This window comes from Morone saxatilis, unplaced genomic scaffold (genome assembly GCF_004916995.1).
Source record: "Morone saxatilis isolate NCDOM2014 unplaced genomic scaffold, NCSU_SB_2.0 Contig18, whole genome shotgun sequence".
Classification (NCBI taxonomy): Eukaryota; Metazoa; Chordata; class Actinopteri; family Moronidae; genus Morone; species Morone saxatilis.
Genome location: NW_023339740.1, coordinates 12,192,753 through 12,213,680, shown reverse-complemented (window position 1 = coordinate 12,213,680; position 20,928 = coordinate 12,192,753). Strand labels below are relative to the sequence as shown.

Sequence of the window (20,928 nt, the reverse complement as noted above, 5' to 3'; positions counted from 1 at the left end):
AATGCCACCTGGTTAAGAACAAAAATGTGCTCATGACTTGACCGTTATTCTGCCAGTCTGGTACATTCAAAGTGAAAGGTGAGGCCTTGGCACTCAGTCAGTTTCTGTTAAGACTACAAAACGTTCTCACAGTGGTACTGCACCCCTGTCTGTGGTGGTTGTCTTACTTTCATTTCAAAACTTTGATTTTTATCACTAAATCAGTCATGCTCCTCGATGCGTGAACTTGCCTTCAACTTGTAAAATGAGTATTTGGGGCACAATCACTGTGTTACTGAGTATATATAAACCTACAGGTTCAGCTCGAGCTGGAAGATACAACATTTATACACTGATTTTAAAGAAACTTGATGATATTTGATGGTAAAAATGTTCCCGGTTTGTTCAAAAACTTGAATTTATCAGCAATAAAAATTAACCCATACTCAGTTTAACATACTGCTACAGGCTAACAGTGGGACAGGTATGATCATAGCTGGGAGCTAACATTAGCAAACTTTAACATTATGCAGCCAGCTTATCAACTTAAAGGTCCAGTGTGTAACACTTAAGAGAATCTATTGGCAGAAATATTCATAGGTATGTTTTTATTAGTGTATAATCACCTGAATATAGTTATCATTGTGTTTTTGTTGATGCTTTTATCTATAGATGCTGCAGGTTCCCTTCCATGGAGTCCGCCATGTTGAACTGCCATGTTTGTACCACAGCCCAAAACGTGAGTTTCACAGCCACCGTAGTTTTTCCTCATTCCCAGGTAGGACGCAAGCGGTGTTCAGTTAGTTGCGATCTGCAACCTTACAGCTAGATGCATCTAAATCCGACACACTGATCCTCTAACGACTCTTCTCTACTTGTTTTATTATATCTTATGTTTTCGCATGTATTTTCCTGTAATGGTCTTTTACTCTTGTGTTCATAGTTTTTTTTCAATGAGGCATTACAGCCACTTGATACAATATTTGAACTTCTCTGTTTGAATGAAGACAAAATTATGAGTGAAAGCTTTTCCATAATCATATCATTAATCATTTCTTTCCTCAGTACAAATATCACTTACCTGAAGTTTAACATAAACAGAAAGAAAAAAGGTGCATACACAAAATAATGTTACATTTGTGGTGTTTGTTTTTTTCAACATTGCCTTTAGGTACAGCTTCACTGAATTTAAAGACGTAGCACAGCACAATTGTGATGTATGTGTATGTATTTCACTGTTAACCACCAACATGAACGTTCACACAGAGGCCATGCCAGCGCTGCAATTCAGATGCAGGTCATGTGATTGGCTGTGGTTTCCTTGTTCCTTAAAACTTCAGCTTGAAACTGAATGAGATTAGTACAAAGTGAGCTCACTGAGGAGAACTTATGCTGAAGGTTTTAAATGTCATAAATTATTTATTTCTGCCCGAGCAACCTGACATCTGGTACTCCAACAAATCTTCTCCGCAGTTTGTCATAACGACCCAAAAGGGCGTCATAACTTTGGTTCATACTGAAACTTCCCCAGGTGGTGAACCATGTTTTCAGTAATATGCATATCCTTTCCCCAACAATTAAAAGACCCTTTAAAACAGGTTGAAGGATCTTGGTTTCAGATGCTTTCAAAACAACTGACAGCCTGGGAAACAAAACCACTGAGATAGATGTGGTTTAATGTTGTTGTTTCTGCAAGCTGCTCTTGAAACAAGAAACAAGGAAGTAAGTTAGTGATGAAACACACACTTTTTTTTACCTTTAGATGAGGACTTGAACCACAATAACATTTTGAATGAGATGTATACATGTACGGAGGTCAAGCTATCACACTATGACAAAACATTAAGTGGTTTTAACTGACAGCGCACCACATTGCAAGTTTATAGTAACTTAAATTTCACCAAATCAGGTCTTTAAGTTCTGAAAAACGACTAAAATTAATCGCTCTATGCGAGTTAAAAAAATATTTTTATCAGACTTTTCCATGTGGAGACGTGATTTCATCAACACTGTTAACATAATTAAACAATAATCACAGGATGAGCTATAAATAGCTCATGTGGATATTGGACTAAATTTTTGGGAAATATGAAAAACTATTTTAACAGCAAAAAACTATGTGTTGACAAACCAGAACAAATATTTTGGTTGTGATTGTAAATATATTGATAGTCTAACTCATTACAGAGTCAAATGATGTGTCCCATGTTAAGAAAAATAGTGATGATCAGTTAATCCTGTTTTCAAAGAACAACATTTAGTCACAATCAGTTAATAAATGTGTCTTGAAATGTTAACTGGGTAAAAGCGTCTGTTTGCGTGAATGGCTTTGGGGTGGTGGTTTGTAAAATGCAGCAGATGTGCGTCATTTAGGTCAAATAATGAACCTCAGTAAGTTCTTAACGTTAAAGTCTAAAGAGTGGCCAAGAGTCATCATACATCATTGAAATTTGTTTAGTTGGTCATATGAGGTCTGTAAAGCCAATTTGTTTGTGAATTATTCATTTAGGATTATTATGGTTATGATATGGGCCAATATGTCAAATATCTAATAAGAATATATTCACCTGCCTCATGTATATAAAGCAACCTACTACATAAATCTAATTTTATTTCAGCATCCTTTGCACTCTGCACCATTGTTTTACTGTATGTAAATGTTATTGTAGCTTCATATCTATATATATATGTGTGTGTGCGTGTGTATTTTTATATCAGTAGATATATTGACCACATATGGGTACACATACAAGGATTTAAACTATGTGTACGCATATCTGGTCAGTCACAGTCATTGTGATTTTGATATCATCTCAGTTTGAGCTCTGATCTGAAGGTATTATTGGGTGCATTAACATTTCAGTGCACAGGTAATACTGCAGTGTATTATATTATTACTATATATATTATTTAGAAATTGTCTGGTCAAAATTAGCTAATTTTGTGCCGTTGTTTTTTAATGTTTATCTGTTTAACTTACAGTAGATTTCATTGTTATTCTTTCATTTTCTTTAACTACTGATTCATTTGCAGGAACAAAGGGGTTAGGACACCAGCAGTGTTGACACTAATGCAGCATTTAATGGTGGCTAACTGTATCAAAAGCGGTCTTGGGTCACATAAATATGTTGTATATAGTATTATATACCCTGTTAATGGTTGGCCCCTGGCAGGCAGTGTTTGGGTGAAGATCACGTGGTTCAGAGGATTAAATCTGTGTAACGCACTGCTGCCGACTAGTGGTTCAAATCAAAAGATCATTTTACTTTTGGTCCACTTCAATACATGTTGTCATGCTTTGTTATAAAAACTCACTTTGACCATTTCAGAGTAATAATTAAGCGTTTTTGACGTCAAAATCGTCAGACTAACCCCGAAACGAGGCTACTGCCCGTAAACCGCCCACACAGCAGCGGGTGATTAATGCGGCGTTCACTGGCATATTTCAAACTCGTTATTCCTACGACTATAGTGGTAAATCTAACTTTAATCCCTTTGAAGTGCCACTGCATTACTATAATAGCACACTGACCCATCGAGCAATTATTTTACATGATAGTTATTGATTTATTTTAGTAATTAAGCGACATGATAAAAGAACTCCAAATATCAAAGGATCAGAGTTGAGAAATGCGAAATCGACATGAGTCGTAAATATTATCTTAATCAATATCCAACAGTATTGGGTTGTATTGATCACTTCCACCATGATGTTATTGACTTAGACAATTTTACTGAACGTGCGTGTCCATTTATAGGCATACGTCGCGTGTCAGAGACGCGGTTACCATGGTAAATCCTTGATGTTGTTAGCTCGGTCACGTTTCCGACAGCCCGTGAAGGCAGCACAGCATTGCTTTAACTTAGTGGGCTCTGAAAGTAGCCTCTCAAACAAAAGTTGCATTTTGGTCAGTAAAACATTATTTACAAACTCGTGCTGTAAATTATCCTCTCGTTTGGACCACAGAGACTTAACTCGGGGAGTTAGCGTTGTTTATGTGTCAATGTAAATAGAAATAAAGTTCCAGCTTTAATGTGGGAGAGCCACTGGAGAGCAGATATGGATGCAGATGGGGCACGATGCTAGCTGCTAACAAGCTACCAAGGTAAGAGCAGAAGCACTAGAGGATTTATGTTCAAAAGACTTTAAATGCATGTGCGCAATGGGTTGTTTTTTTTACTAAAGCTGCTGAACTAATTGTTCTTTTGAAGAGAAGTATTTGAGATTGGAGAGTTGAAGCTTTGGGAAAGACTCACAACTAAAGCGAGTTTCTAAACTTTGAGAAACTCTTGAAATCCGAGGCCCAGCAGCTTAATGGACCCAGCTGAGCAACGGGTTGGATGACACCAAAAGTTATCTTTAATGTGTTCATTTTATCACACAGAAATGTAATAACATTATCTGTTCAACTCTCAAGCTGCTCCAGAGTTTGTGTCTTTTACTGTTTTACTTTATTGTGTAAATACTACTCACATTCACAGCCACAGTACTCAGGTGTACATTACAGGTGTGTATTTATATTACATCCATTAAACATTAGTTTTAACTTTAACATGGAGGTAAACCACTGAACCAGAAGATTTCTGCCTCATACCTCTCTCTCACTCTTTAGTTTACTTTTATTTCTTCTTTCTGTAATAAGCCTGGGTTTCATGGACAGTGCCTGTTTTTTTTTTATGGAAGTAAAACAGAACTAAAGTTTAAAGCTGTACCGTAAACTCTATAAAGATATGACTGCACTGGCCGGCAGAGAAGTGATAAGCTCTCAACATCCTCTTTTAGCAGAAACACAGCATTTATAAAGAGGGCGTATCTGAGAGGAACAATGAGACTGAAGTGACGCGAGTATTGGACAATGTCTTGCATGAATTCACACTCAGTATTGCAACTAAACATGGTAGTTTAACCAGTTTAGTTGTTTGCAGGAGACATATTTGAAACCTACTGATGTTTTTTAACTTTTAATATCTGTAAAGGTTACTTAGTCTGATTTCTGTGCGTTGAAATATTTCTGCTGTCCACACATTCCTGATCATTGACCGGGACAGAAGTGGCTTAACCCCTGAAACCTCAGTGACATTAGTCATTACAGACTCATGCTGTGCAGCAAAGCTTTTTACCAAACGTACAACATTATAGAGTTGTAACAATTGACTCATCAATGAGTCGATAGACTGAAAAATAATAGCCAACTAAATTGATAATCGATTGTTAATAAATCAAAGTAATTTTTCACGCAGAAATGGCAGAAAATGCTGTTTTCACCTCCTCCAATATGAAGTTTTACAGCTTTTCTCTGTCACAGTAAACTGAATATATTTAGGTTTTGGACGGACAAACTGGGATGGACGTTCTTTCCCTGTTTTCTAGTGATTAAACAATGACAGTACATTAATCAATAATGCAAATAATAATAAGTTGCAGCCCTATAAGTTTATTTAAAGCCTAAAGTTTCCAGAGATACCACCACATATATCACATTAAACTCTGGAGAAATTAGAATAAACAGATGCACAGAACTAATCTATCTCCAATAGTTTGTGATAGTACATCCACAAAAAAACACCATCTTGGGTCATTGGTTTGAATGTTTCACTCAGTATAAACATCATATATCTTCTATGAGTTCAGTGCTGTTATACTGTGGAGCTTTATGTATAAATGTGTCGATGTGTTTAAGCGTGTTCACTCTCCGCCCGTCTCCGGGGCTTGGCCACAGTTTAGAATAGACCCCTGATGTGCCTGGTGGTGCGCAAACTTCTAATTCAGTAATCCACATCAGACACGCCACATCTGCACGCCGGCTCATTGGAGATACACGTAGTGTTTTTTTCCCATCTTTATTATAGTCAATTAGAGCCTTTAGGCAACATAAAACTTAAAGCTGGCTGCAGGCAGAGAGAGGTGGGAGCGAACCCGGCAGCTCCAAGAGTCGCTTTGTTTGCCTTTTAAAGCTTTAAGGACTGGTAGCACATTAGTGTAACTTTACAGCACTTTTTAATGACTCCACCTTGATTTAAGCATCATTACAGCTGAATAATCGATTAGCACCTTGTGAAAGAGCCGAGCAGCAAAATATTGAGGGATAATGTTTGATCCCCTGGCTGGCAGCTGATGGCTCCACACACTGGCAGCAGCAGTCTAGCCGTACACTTATAAAAGGACTCAAGAATATGTAAAGAATTTGTTGTGCCAGCTGCTGTGTTGGCTACACAAAGCCTTCGCTCTGTCTCTCAGGGACCTCTGGTTTATATAAACTACCCATGACATCCACCAACTGGCTACTTTAAACACTGGACAAGTGTCTGAGTTGTACATCAGTGTAGTGGGAAGCTGTTTAACTAGTCTTCACATCGAGTATGATGGACTTAATGGCACACTCGTTGAAAGAGGGAGATTGTGATACAGTTGATTTCCTTCAAGCTCTGAAGTGTCGCACTTAAAATGTGTCTGAGCTTTTTCTCAGCTCCCTCTGAGGAGGGCAAGTACAAGGCTGGTGGCGGTAGTGTTTGTGTAACTGTAGTTTCCCATGATCAGAAGAGATTATTAATCATTTGCATAGTTGCACTTCCCTTATATCTGATTTTAGGTTATCACATTGCTTGGTATGCAGCCTGTTTACACAAGACGCGGCTGCTGCTCTTTTGTTCTCTTAACCTTGTGTGAGCTAGTAGGTGCTAGGTAATATCCCTCCCTTCAGCCTTACCTGCACCCTGTGGCTCTTTTTAAATGCACCTGACTAAAAGTAGTACAACAAATCTTACTGTCACGAAGGTTACAATGTTGTGTGTGTTTTTGGGAGGTGTTCACTCAACTTTATGAACATTTTGGAGGCTGCAGTTTGTGCTGATGTTGAACTGTATTGCTTTATACAGAGTGGTGTTTCTGTTATTTAACCTACCTTCACTGATATGAATGGGCATTAGAAACACCTGTCAGTATAATTCAGCAGCACCACAAACATCATCCTCCATAATGACCATACAGTTGTATGTTGTAGACCTCATTAGTTTTTATCTCCATGAGTCTAATAAACTCTAAACTGATGTTTTACTTTGAATGATCTGTTTTAGTGAAGGTTATTTTTATTTTCTTTGTCGACCGATAAATGTACAGGGCTTGACTTTAAACAAACTTTCACTAGTTTCTGGTAGATAAACTATAAAATGGTGACAGTGTTTCTCTACTTTCTTGTCATTTCTTGTCATTTCTTTGCTGATACAGACTGATCTATTGGCCTGGTTAATGCAGTGGTCGAGCTTTATTGAAGGTGGCGTGCCACAGCTGGCGTTTTGCTACAGGCTCCCAGTGCTCACTCGCCACTCATTAAATAAATACAGCATAATGCAAGAAATCAGATATAATATTAACACAACACAAAACCTGAACCATCTGTGAAACATCCCCAGTGATGCTCTCACTGTGAAACCTGAGTTACTGAGCCAAATATCCCCTTCCTTCTCGGTGCCATGTCATTGGAGATCAGATTCTTTGGTGTCTGGGAGCTGCAGGACCTTTTTTACAGAGTGTCTGAGCACCAACATTCCTGGAAAGCCAAAATGAATATTGAGATTCAGAATGAATGCGAGCCATGCAGTTACAGAGCAGGTGCTGCCTCTGGCTCTCTGTAAATCATGCCGACTATCCCGCACCATGTGTTTCCCTCTTTTTAGTGGAGGCAAAAATGGCAGGCCACAAAAAGGGTCTTGGCACTGGTAGTCTGTAAGTAAGAGGAGAAGTGGTGAAGTTTTTAAGGTCTATTTGCAAATCTAAGCTAGTAAATGTTCAAGTGTATAATTGGTTATTCATTTTTCGTGGCCCTTTGAGCAACCAGGAGATGGCAGTAGAAGATATTTGATCTTTGAACTGTCCCACTGAAAATTTCGAGTGTGTGAGAGTCATCAACAGTCATCAACAGTGAGTTGTCAAGCCATATAATCTTTTATAATCAGTGATGAAAGCATGATTGTGACTGTTGTTTATGCTTGAAAGTAAGAAACCTTTCAAGTTGCCCCACAACCCGGAAATTAGTTGTTAAGTTGAAGCGTGAACAAACGTGTTGGTTACTAACATCGTGTGGACGAACAAATTAATATTTTTATTATTAATTAATCCTTTTGTCCATAAAATGTCAGAACACTGTAAAAACAGTGCCAATCATCTGTGTCCAGATTGGAGGCTGATGTCTCTAAACTCCTTGTTTGTCACAAAAAGGCTGACAACCACCATCTATAGGACTCTGATAGGATGTAACGTGAAGCGTTATTCCTCAGTATCTTTGCCATTGTTGTTGACATAGTTTCAAACTCAGACAGGAGTGCTGAGTTATATGATACTGACTCTGTTCAGCCCTCTGTATGTGGCCACTCCTCTTCAGCAGGCAGCGCTTTCTTAGTGGGCGAGTCTCTCATTCCTGTTCAGACTCTACACAGCTCGGCTTTGGTGCATTTCCATTCAAGTCGGGAACACTGAGGGACAGTTTTCACTCTTTGGATTTTGACAGTTTTTCATAAATTTCTCATAAAGTAAGTAGATCTTTTTTTTGTCATCTGATTGTTAGTGTTCCACGCACTGTGTGGCTTTTGTAATTCATCTAGCGTCCTCTGGAAGAATTTGGGTTAATGTGGAATTGCTGTCATTGTGTTTGGAGTATTTGTAATATTTCATATTGAGTGTGGTGTGATTGTTTTGTCTGTGGTACTTACACTGACACTAATAATAACAGGGAGAAATGCCTCAAGCTAGTGTTTTGTAGTTCAGAATAGTTTCTTTGCACCTTCAGGGTAGAAACAACTCATTCTCTGAGTGTTTGATTTCTCTAAATCCATTGCCAAAGAAATGCTTGTACTTAAGTGTTTGTGTTTGTGTGTATGATATAAAAATATAAATATAAAAAGGGGAAATTGTTGGAAAATATAATATGCAACAAAAGGTCTGATACAGATTTTATTATTCATTTTAAAGATGTTACAGGCTGCTAAGTGGAACGAGAGTTGTTTATATGTTTTGATGAAGAGACAGCATACAGCGCATCAGACTACTGTAGTACTTTCGCTTCCCTCCCTCGGTGGAGGGATAAGACTGTGCTGGTTTTTCAGGGGATTTCAGTTAACCTTAAACTATTGAGTGGAAAACCTAAAACACTCCAAGATGTATGAAAACCCCAGCGCTTAAAGTACAGCGTGACTTCATGTGTATTGTTGGATAAAATGACCTACTTGATATATTGAGTATACAATACATTAGGTGTCACGATACAGGGGTCACGATTCATTGTATTGCAATACATCGGATGCTGTAAGCAGGGTATTACATTTAGCTCTTTTTACGAACAACACACCTAAAATATGAGTATTTGCACTTTTTGCAGATCTGCATTTGTATTTATCACAGTAACAACATCTAACATCATTGCCTTCAGTTTATGTTTACAACACTGTTGCCTAGCAGTTGAGGTTTAAACGCAAAAATCAATAGTATTTTTGAGAATTGATACGATATCACAAAACTAAATATTGCCACAGCCAGTTATATTATTTTATAATAATAGAATTATAACACCCCTAATAAGTTCTGCATTAGATCATCATATTTTGGGGGTTTTAGTTGTGAAACAATAAGTTGATTTATCAGTTAGTTAGTGAACACTGCAGTCTGTGGCTATTTTGATCATTGAAAGTAGTTCATAAAGCAAAAAATGGCAAACCTATGATGATCCTGTAATGTAAAATAAATGAAATATCTTCAGATTTTGGGCTTTTGATCAGATTTAAAAAAAGCAATTTAAAGTCATCAAAATCAATCAAAAACAAAAGTATTTATTGATAAATAATGAAAATGATCATTAGTGGGTTCATTTCTGTATTTTCTTGCTGTTATCAAATTGATAAGTGATGTGATCTGTAAACACCAGCTGCTGTTTGTAGTTTTAAAGTGTGTTAAAAATCCAGTGCTCGAGTAGGATTATCTTGACTCATTGACCAGCACTGAAATCACCGCCTGCCAAATTGAATGTGGTAAAGTATTTTTTGTAGTAACTAATAGTTGTTGGCCAAAAGTACCTGTGGATACCAAAGATAACATTTCTGTAAAACCAGCGTGTGATTACATTTCTCTTTCAAACTGTTCAGTCTGAGTGGAGCACTGTAGTGTCGGTGGTGTTATTTAAGAGCCGTACATAAGCTGTTTTCGCCTTAATTTTGCAAACACAGCAGCCAATTATCTGGGAGCTGGAGGTCCAGTCACAGTCATATGAGCTGTGTAGAGGATGCATCACCTTCCTGTCATGTTCAGGATTCATTTTACGGATCCCTGTATTCCTGAACGTCACCATCGGACTGGACCAACATAATGGTAGAAACAACTCTGTATGTTGCAGCTCATGATTACACATCATTTAGTTGTTCCTCGAAACAGGGACTGCTGCGAAGCTTCCCACCGCACCTCCCATGTGTGTTGGTATGCAGCCACCGCCACATTCCTGTATTCTCCTAGTTAATAATCAAACCAACAAGTTTTAAGGTTTTATTTGACACCAGCTGAATATATGGCTCATGCGTCCTGAGCCTCTTATCTGAAGCAATGAGATAATGCTGATCATATGACATCAGAGACTAACAAACAGGCTGTCACAGGAAGCACCCTAGACTTGGCAACATGTATGTGTACTTATGATGTGGGAGACTATGACTACACCTGACTGTAGGGTCAAGAAGGCAAGTCACACCTGAATCACTCAAGCAAAACGTCACAAGATTGAGTAATGGGCAGTGTTTGGAAAGCTCGCGTTAATGCTGTTTGGCTTTAAATCTGTGACTACACATCGGTTGCTTTTGTTTGTAGCCAAATGACTAGTTGTTTTTAAATCTCATTTTATGTTCACATGATTTTTTTTTTTTTTCATGTTTCCCAAACCTTTAATGGATTCTCAGAGGCTTAAATACTGTGCTGCTTTCTGGACTCATTTGTCACATAAGACAATAATCCAGGAAATGACAGAAAACAATGTGCAATGTTAAACGTTAGTCAAATGTTGTGGAAAAAAATAGTTTTAAGCGATGTAAAATGTAAACCTCACCACAAATTATCCTTGACTTTAGTGAAATGCATGTTGATGTAGATGGGGGGGAGCTTTAAAGTTGTAATGGATGCTACAACTGAAGCTATACTTTACAGGAAATGGTGAACGTGGACGTTTTCTACTGAAGAACAGCAACAGAAGTCGATCTACTGACATGGAGGGCAACGGAGAGATCAGTGACACTGACAGCGGCATCATCCTTCATTCAGGTAAATATTTATTGCATCACCCTGATTTCTGAAATGCACAACTGTCGTTAAATGGATGAATTCTTATTCCTGCAGTATTTTCAGGTCTAAAGTCTGGAGATAAACACTAATGCCACTGCAGCATTTTGAATTTGATGATCAGGGCTACATTTAGAAATATTCTTCCATTAATTTTGTCTAAGGCTTTGCAACACTTTGCAGCAGTAAACACAACACCACTCTTAGAAATCTCCATCAGTGACAATGGCCAGCATCATGAGACCCAGAATAAGTAGAAAACAAACTGCTTTACTGAATTGCAGAAAGTGGATTTAAGTGGGGATTGCCTCTTTCCAGAAGTCTGAACATTTGTTTATAAAATGGTCTTTGAAATCGCTGAAGCAGAACCAGAAGTATTGTCTTTTTTTTTAGCCGCAATGAAGCTCAACTGTAGACGGTCAGAGATTCAGGTGTGTTATGTTAGTAGCGGCTAACGTAGCCTCGAACCTCAGAGATGAGGAGTGAGCTACAGAGATCTGGTAACCTAATTTCTCCACCCCCCAACATTTTTTAACTTTTTTATTTTAGTTTTAATCCCAACCAACGCCGCATGCGTGGAATGTGATAAAGTTCAATCAAAATTTCTCTGGAGTCACAAAAGGCTGCAGGTGTACTCTCCAAGACCTTTAGACAGACTTTCATGTGTAAAGATTAGATTTTGTTCAAGAGAAAATTCAGCCATTTTGCAGGTTTAACATATTTTGTAAATAGCTTAAACATTTAGTCTATTATTGATTAGCTGATTGATCGAAAATGAACTGGCAATCTGTTTAAATCCGCCATCCTAGATTTTGGAAGTTGCGATGGACATTTTTCAGTCTTTTCTGACATTTTATTATTTTATTCATTAATCAGTTTAACAGGTGCAACTCGAGTGAATGTGTTGCTCCACAGTCCTTCAGTCCCATATGGTAACAATACCATAGCAAACTGTGGTAGTCTAGTTCTTGCTACGCCCAGCAGTATCTACTGATTAGTTCTGGCCTTCCTGACATTCCTTGCGCCTTAATTGAGCCACGTGATGTCTATTCTATACAATGAAAAAGTGTCGATCTACAAAGAATAGGGGGATTGTCGCTCTAGGAAGAGGAATTCCTGGCCCTATTGTAGTGCTGTCACACTTCTTTCCTGTCGCACCTCCGACGTTTGTAAATACCTGCAGGGACTCTGTTAATAATCTCTGACGGTATGTGGTGCTCAATGCGTTTTTGCCTGAAGCCACTCCAACGGCCCTGAGACTAATCTTAATGTCATTAGTCACCAAGGCTACAGACAGCACCAGTCGAACACTCAAACATTGTTTATAGTTACGAAGATCCTGTCACTCATTCTTCATGCCATTAATGAAAACAACGATAAAAACACAAAAGGTACGTTCTGTTGAATGTAACCATTGTGTTGTCCGTGGTGGCCTCGAGAGTGTATCTGAAGCAGTACAATATGAGTGCACTTCCTAATTAAAATAATGTGTAGGACACCACTGTGTCAATCCAGAGTACCTACAAAGTGGAAAACAAACAAAAGAAACCCCATAAATTATAATAAAATGGAACAGACAAAAGTAAATGGCAAAGCAAAGACCATCAACACAAAGGACTTTGAATATTACAGGATTTTGAACTTCTACAAGGTATTTTAATGTTCCCACACACACCTTGGACCTATGACTAGCTAGCTAAATTAAAGATATTACTTACATGGATGGTAATTATTTCCTTATGGTTGGCTTTTAAAAATAGTTGGCTGAGTTGCCAATTGATACTAAAACACCTTTTAGTGTAATGCACTGCAATTCAACAGCACCAAACAGTCAAAATGACGACAGAGTTGAGTCAACATCTCTGTCACAAATGTCAACAAAAACTGAAACTGATAAGCTCCATAAAAGGTAGCATTAATTGCAGGGCGTCTGTATCGGATTGCATAAGGTTTGGTTAGCTGAACCAATTAAACTGGCAACTTTGTGTATGTATGTATGCTTTTTTTTGTCCACAAATGTTGTTGAATCGACAGAAAATTCTTCAATGATCTTATTAAAGTTATTACCATTGAGGGTTTCAGACTGCAGAACAGGTTAAAGAAGCTAAGTGAAAGGCACTTCTCATTACATTTATTAACGATGTGACATTGAAAGTAATAATTAGTTGAAGTCCCCATTTGCTTCTACAGGTTTTGATGTATTTCTCTACGGAATGAAATGTGCTTTAAGTTTCAGCTTTACCTACTTATATTTTATGTGTACCGATTAACAAATGTTTTAACAGTCACACTTCAGTCACATAATCTCTAGTGAGTCCATGTGTTTCTTTCCTGTCGCGTTACGCAGGCTCTGACAGCCCAAAGACGCATACGAAGGATGTGACCACACACACACGGGCCATGAAGCTCAAACACCAGGCTCTCCAAGAACGACTGGAGATCTGCATTCTGGAGCTGAAGAAACTCTGCATCCGAGAAGCTGTAAGTAACAGTAATCTGCGAATCAACAGGCCAACAGGCAAAGATTAAGTTGAAAACATGTCACAGAACAAACGAGTCACATAATCGTGATAATCTAAGCTCATTAATAAAAGGTTTTAGTAGACTTAGACAATGTTAAACAAAAGACAATTATTTCATAATTAGACACGCTGTGACAAAATGTACTCCCTATATTGCACATGATTCAGTGCCTTTTATAAAACATTAAATAGGTGGGGTTGCTTATTGCCGGCTGTTTGATGACGCATTTAACTGCGGCTTAACAAAGTAACCTGTAAGAAGGACATTTCTGAGATGTATCCACATGTCCACTGACTTCAGCCAGATTAATGCCAGATTGCAGTTTTCTGCTCTGTTGTCCACACACGAACATAAGATGAGGGTTTTTTTTCATTTCAGTGGTTCTAAAAACATTGACTTTGTGCACACAAATGTCCAACAAACTGATGCATTTAAAATGTTGTCTGCATCAGCGTCAACAGGACTTTAATGTCACAGTAGTTAACTCCTGCCAGGAACTCCACTGAGAGGAAACAAAGGGTCCTTTAATCTCTCCTCATGTCCTTTGTGACGTTATTATTTTGGCTCTTACCACTGAGCAGAATACAAGCATCGTCACTTTCCTTTCAGACACATTGTGTAGTGAAATTAGACCACGCAATGTGGCTGCTAGGAGGTTTTCTTTAATGTATCATAGCTTTTGAAGAGGTACTCTGGTGGTTTAGTTGGCCCAAGCAAATGTCAGTGTTCCCATAACTGCCGGGATTTGAATCCAGCATGAGACTTTTGTCACATGTCATCACTTCATTTTCCTGCCTCCTTTTTCTCTCTCTGCACTGTGAACTATTAACTAAAGACTGAAAACTGCCACATGAAGGCATTTTAAAACTGGACACATATTTCCGAGTAGTAGTATCTCTGCCATGCGTCAGTGCTCCAGGGTAAAATCCCAGGACTGATCATTCTTTCCTGTTGACACTCAGGCTAGGCACTCCTGTTGGGACATGCTTAGGTGAACTAATGGCAAGCATGATGCCTCTCCCTTCTCTTAGTGACAAAAGAACAACTAATCTTATTGGCCGTATTAACGTTTTTGTCTGTCTCCAAAGCAGGCTGGTTAGCAGTGACTCAAAGTAACAGTGTTTTTTTTATGGCTGTTCTTTTAATGAAGTCAGTAACGGTGCACTGTGATGCTCTGGGTTTGGTTTGGACACGGATACTCGACACAGTGCGAAAGTGAGACTCAAAGAATGTGTTGTGAAAGGAAATCTCTGCAAACGCAGAATTATGCAACAGATTCCTTGAACCTATATGCCTCAACATGTAAGGAAAGCAGGATAAGATACTTGTACATGATTTCAAAACTGCCACGGACATGGTTGAATAAAAACCCCCTGAAGACGTGTGTGTTTGAACAACTAAACTGAAAGGATTTAGTAGCGTTTGAAAACTATTTACCAAGTACAATCTGTCCTCAGAAAAATAAACTTTTAGCCATGTTCAACTGTTAGTTTGTGGACAGCTGGATTTTTGATATTGTCTGTGTTGTTCAGGAGCTGACAGGCCAGCTGTCAGATGATTACCCTCTACTGCCTGGAGAGAAGCCTCCGCAGATTCGCAAACGTATTGGTGCTGCGTTTAAACTTGACGCACAAAGCATCCCTCAAGGAGCAGAGGTATGAGCAGCATTAGACACTGCAAGAAATAATAATGTCATTTTTAAACAATCTGTGAACATCAATGACATACAATGTTTTAAAAGTCACACTGTTGACACCTTGCTGTAACCTTTACAGGAGTCCGAACTGAGTATGGTGGATGCTGAGTTAGCTCTTCAGATGAAGATATTTGAGGCTGAGCGTAAGCTTTGCGAGGAGGGTCACCTGAGTAAGGCTGTCAAAAAGAGCCGCTTACAGCGGTGCAAGAGAGAGGAAAAGAAACTTAAACAACTACAAGAAACAGCCTTTCAGCTGCGACTGGAGCGTGGTCGATCATCACCACTCCCTGCTTTTAATATTGCACAACAAGGTGAGAGGCACCCAGCCAAACTGGAGGATAGTTTGTGTCAATCCCTTTCACAATCGTCCATATAAGGAATTGATTTACACTTCATAACTGAATAATTCTTAATTTAACAGAGCTTGGCTTTTCATAAATTCTAGAAAAGTATCATTCAATACTTCCGATACACGTATATATTAAAGTGTTTTGTCTGGTTTTGTCTTTCAGATCTGGGAACATCTGATGACAGCTCTCTGTCGGACTCTGTAGTGCAAGATGAAGGTAAGACCCAGTTTTAAGAAAAGAAAAGAAAAAAGCTTTTTATAGTCTAGTGTTGAGGACAAGATCAACATTTTGTAATTTAAAAGCAAAGCAGTTTGCCATATACACATAAAGAGATGTATTCATCTTAAATACTGCAGTGCTCTTGGTTTCTTGGTTATAAAGACTTTGTTTATCAACTATGTTTATCCACACTAAACACTATATCATTTCTATTTTTCTCTAGAAGTGACAAGCCAGTCATCACAGCTATCTTCAGGACTCCTGTATCCAGGAGAGACCGACCCTCCCCAGCCTCCCCCTGTGTCCTCACAGTCCTTCATAGACGGCTCCTACATGTCTCCATCTGTGGCTTCACAGCCACTGACCCCGATCCATTCTCCACATCCAAGCCTCAACTCTAGGAGTTTAACCTCAAGCCCTGCATTTGACCCTCCTCCCATCCAGCACTCCCCGTGGACAGAGTCTAGTCTCGACCAACCTTACCAGAAGAGCAAGAAGTCGCGTTCCTCCAGCAAGACGAGGTAACACAGATCCATCCATCATGACTCCGTTCCTGTTAATCAAGTTTTTAGTTTTGGATAAGTCAGTGTGGTTTGTGGCACTAGGATTTTAGAAAGCTGAGTGAAATGCAGATTTTGTGGCTTCTAGTAGCTTTAACAAGCTTGTGAGTGAAATAGTTCTGGCAAAGGCTGGAAGAAAAACAAGCCGATGAAAGTAAATAATATAAAACCTAATGCTCCACTTCTGCCTTTAACAAAACATTGTGCACCTTTCAAAATGTCCAAAAGTCAAGGCTATCTTTGTATTTACTTGTTGGTAGTGTTTGTTGACCGTGAAGACAACATGGAGCATGGACTTTTTATTTTCAACAATGCTGGACAAAATAGCTAATTTAGCAAAATCATATCAGTGCAAACCCTTTAATTCCTGCCCTGTATTACAAAGTAGATGTCAGTGGTGTACATTTATGTGCAACACTGCCATCTACTTTTGCACTCGTGCTACAGCAGTCAGTGGGAGCACAAAACTATAAATCCTACTGAATTATAATGACACCTTGACGCAGTGGTAGAGTTCAGACTTTACTGCCCAGTAGTTGCTGCAATAAAAAAACCTGCGATAATGCGTATTCTTCTTTGTCGGTGCGGTGGATTAACAACTACTGTTAATCATCATGAACAATGCCTGGATATTTTAGTATTAGTATTTCAGATTGTATTGATGCATAAAAACATGGAACTGAGAAACAAACTTTCTTGTGTTTCTTATTTCTTGTGAGTTCAGCAGTCCAGCCAAAAGTGAATTGCTGCCGCCGTTGGAGGCTTGCTTAGCACAGTCTGCTCTGCCGATGCAACTTTCCCATCTGAGGCTGAGCCGCACCCAGTCGAACAGCACGCCCTCCACGCCAGAGATGCGCGTGCACAGACAACTTTCCCTCAGGTAGCCAACACAACACATCTACATGTACTGTATGTCAGCAGCACTCCTACACTGAGCCTGTCTTTAACTGCAAGTCACAGTAATATCATTCACCTTCACACACATAGTTGTAAAAAACACACAGGGACTGTGAGATGTGCATACTTTAAAGGCTGAGTTTGTATGCTATATAGCCATAGTAATGCACTTGCTCTCTAACAGCATATCTTGTGTGATTTGCACAGGCTATCCAACCCTGAATCTCCATTTGAAAAGAACCGTGGTCGCACCAGAGGTCCACGGAGGCGCCTGACAGAATACGCAATAACTTTACCAGAGACTCCTCCACCTGCGGGCAGCTATGGAAACCATGCCAGCTCCGAAGACAGCAATTCCGAACACTCGTTTACATCCTACAACAGCTCGCTGTGTCAGGAGTTGCCCTGTGACTCGCCCAAACGGTATCAGTCTGGATTCCCGCACTCTAGCCCTGTTGGCAACTATGGGCCTCAAGCCTTCCCACGCTCTGGCTTTTACCATAATCCCAGGCACCAGTCCAGCCCCAGTTTTCACAAAGCCTATTATAATGAAGAAATGGTCTACCCACCTGATCTAGACCTGGCACAGAGCTATTACGCCCAGCAGGCTCCCTGTCCTCCCAACAGATATGAGTATTGGTATAAAGACGTAGCTGTGCCCCACCAGAGAACACAGAGGCCTTTACCTCCTGATATCAGGCTCTCCCCCTCCCCAGCTCAATGGGACCATCCACACTACCGCTCCAGTGGTCTGCCACAACAAGTAGTGAATGAACAGCTCATGTCGTGGCACCTACGCAGTCAGCTCAGATCCCCCAGGTCTCGTTCTCTAGACAGACAGGGCGCAGTCAGAATTAAAAACATGTCAGCTCTGGAGTCGACTTGCTTCCAAAACCAGAAGTACCACGAACAGGTAAGCAGACAAAATTATTTTCATCTATTTTTACTTATCTGTCAGTCAGCATTACTCACAGTTTGTCTGCCAAAATTACTGCAGCTGGTAGTCTAAAGACATTACAAAGTTATTTGATTAGTTGTTAAGAGAGGAAAATATTTTTACTTGTCCACAAACTGCAGTGTGTAACAATGTAACTGTGACATTTTAATGAATGGAATATTACACAGAAATCACAACTTGTTTCATTCCAAAGCTGCTGGAAAAGATCAGAGTTTAGGATTACATAGTATTTTCGAAATGTTCCCGTTTTACCAGAAACCTGTTATTTTGGGTTTCTTGACAGACCTGATAAATGTTGTGTTTTGGTGGGTTTTTAATAAATAGTTAAGCCAGCAGAAACTGAAACTGAAACATTAAGTGAAACCTAATTTTTCTTGTTTGTCATGTTTGTCCAGATGTATAAGAGAAACGGGTGTTTTAACCAGTTTTTAGTTGCTGTGAAAATGACATTGATTTACAACACAGAGAGATAAGAAACATACACTTTTTAGAATGATTAAGGCACTAACTACTGCAGCTGTTGAAGATTTCTGAGCACCATTCAGATAACATATCTAAACTTCATTTTTTTTTTTCTTTTGCTAACTTTCAGGTTATCCAAAGAAGGGCTCCCCAAAGAGCTGCAGATGACACTGCAGGGCACTGGGTTGTAGATGACGGCTCTCACTTTGTAAGTCAAGTGTAAACCAACCTGAACTTAGACCACAAACTGAACACGTTAACTCAGAGACTGCAACTGCATTCATTCCCAATTAAACCAAAGTGAAGTAGTCAGAAAGAAAATCCAGTCAGATTAACTGTTTGTGCCCATAAAGAATTACTTGTTTACCTATCTGGGCATATAGAGGGAACATTTTACAATATAATGTAATCTAGTATGATACCACAAACTGTGCCCTCCAAAGTTACTGTAAAGTTGAATCAAACACCTCTCTGACACAGTCACAGTACAGCTGATTGCAGAGCAGTTGTATTGTATTTGGAGTACAACTGTAAAGTGTGCCTGTTGCTTTGTCCACTCTCTGTATGTTGTGTTGTACTAACAGTTATTAATGAAGCATTGGACTGAATGCTTGTTATGTGTTAAATGTTATGAATTCAATAGGGATAAATACTCTTTATTACTGAGCTCTGTTTAACGAGGTGTCCAAGGCTGACACCATAAACCTACTGCCAGCTCAAAACTAATATGATCACAATCACAGAGTTTCTCTGTCATTAAATACAGGGTTATTTTGATATGTGGAGAAATTATGAATTAAATAGTAATTGACCATAAAGTGGCAGATAGACACAGAAATGTCCAACGAAATTGGGCATTGTACTTACATTATGACAAATGTGAATGTTTTTAAAACAACCTTCCTCGTGTAACTAGCAATTAGGCCGTTGTTGAAGTTAATCTCAGATGAATTATGATTAATTTTCAAGAAGTCACACGTAAAGGTGTCAGGTAAACCACTTTAGGTACTAAATCATACAACATAGTGCTGCATTAGATGTGTCTATCTGTAGCTAAAAACACATCGCTACATAATACAGATGTGTGTGAGGATGTGCTCAAGACAGAGAAGTTCACTTTTTGCAGTGTGGTAGGTGGAGAATAAAGTGCTCCTTGTCGCCTTGCTGGATGAAGGAAATAGATTCATTGTATAATAATGTAAATGAGCAACACATCCTTTTTTAACTACATTTTGTGCATAATGTCGCCGTGATTGAGTCACCGTGTTAATGAACGCGAGCTGCTTAAATTTCAAATTTGTCAAATGTGTCTTGATTTTATACTTACATGTGTCTGTGGCTGTGCCAGTTAACTTGAATTACTAACAAACTTAATCAACTAGCTGAAATTAGATATTAACTTACTCACATGACATATAAAGTAGCAAATTAAGACAAGCAGAGTCTTGATGCTTGGCAGCTATTGACATGTCAAATTGAACTTTGAATGAGGTTTAACTGAAAAAAGTGTTTGGAACAGCATATTATTAGACACTAACCTTTATGTGAGAACCAAGACAATTTCAACTCTTGAGGTGAACTGTATTTGAAACACTGCCATTATGTCCCCCACATGCTTTTGAGAATGAGAGAAAATTACTGCAAATTCCACTACAGCTACACACTGACTGGTCTCTCACATTGATCTATTTATGTGTTAATTTATTGTCCTTTGCACCATTGGACTTGAAATAAAAGAAGACGTGGACCTGAATTTGCAAAATCCAGCAGCAGTAAAGACTGTGTCTAGTTGTGTGTGTGTATATATATCAAAAGACCACAATCATGTTACCTTGTGTGCCTCTTTTTTACAGTTTTTTTTATTTATCAGTTAAAGTAGTTTAAGTGGACCTAATAATAATGTGTTATTTTGCTGTTAAAAAAAATCTGTGAAATGTTTTCCCTGTGGAAGAAAATAAAGAGTAATATTTGCACAG

The 20,928-nt window shown here is 38.8% G+C and overlaps 1 protein-coding gene across 2 annotated transcripts; it reads left to right on the top strand.

Annotated features, from left to right (window-relative positions):
- The first annotated feature begins 3,833 nt into the window (after window positions 1-3,833).
- inavab (innate immunity activator b) lies at window positions 3,834-20,919 on the top strand. Of its 2 annotated transcripts, none has more exons than XM_035662609.1 (10): window positions 3,834-4,085; window positions 11,156-11,269; window positions 13,635-13,768; window positions 15,343-15,465; window positions 15,586-15,817; window positions 16,019-16,072; window positions 16,299-16,596; window positions 17,360-17,515; window positions 17,740-18,445; window positions 19,083-20,919. In XM_035662609.1, exons 2-10 carry the CDS (start codon window positions 11,215-11,217, stop codon window positions 19,173-19,175), a joined length of 1,851 nt encoding a protein of 616 aa, XP_035518502.1. In that variant the 5' UTR covers window positions 3,834-4,085; window positions 11,156-11,214; the 3' UTR covers window positions 19,176-20,919. The 2 variants fall into 2 exon arrangements, with proteins under 2 accessions (XP_035518502.1, XP_035518503.1); XM_035662610.1 differs by lacking the exon at window positions 3,834-4,085 and adding an exon at window positions 8,406-8,505.
- The last annotated feature ends 9 nt before the right edge of the window (window positions 20,920-20,928 follow it).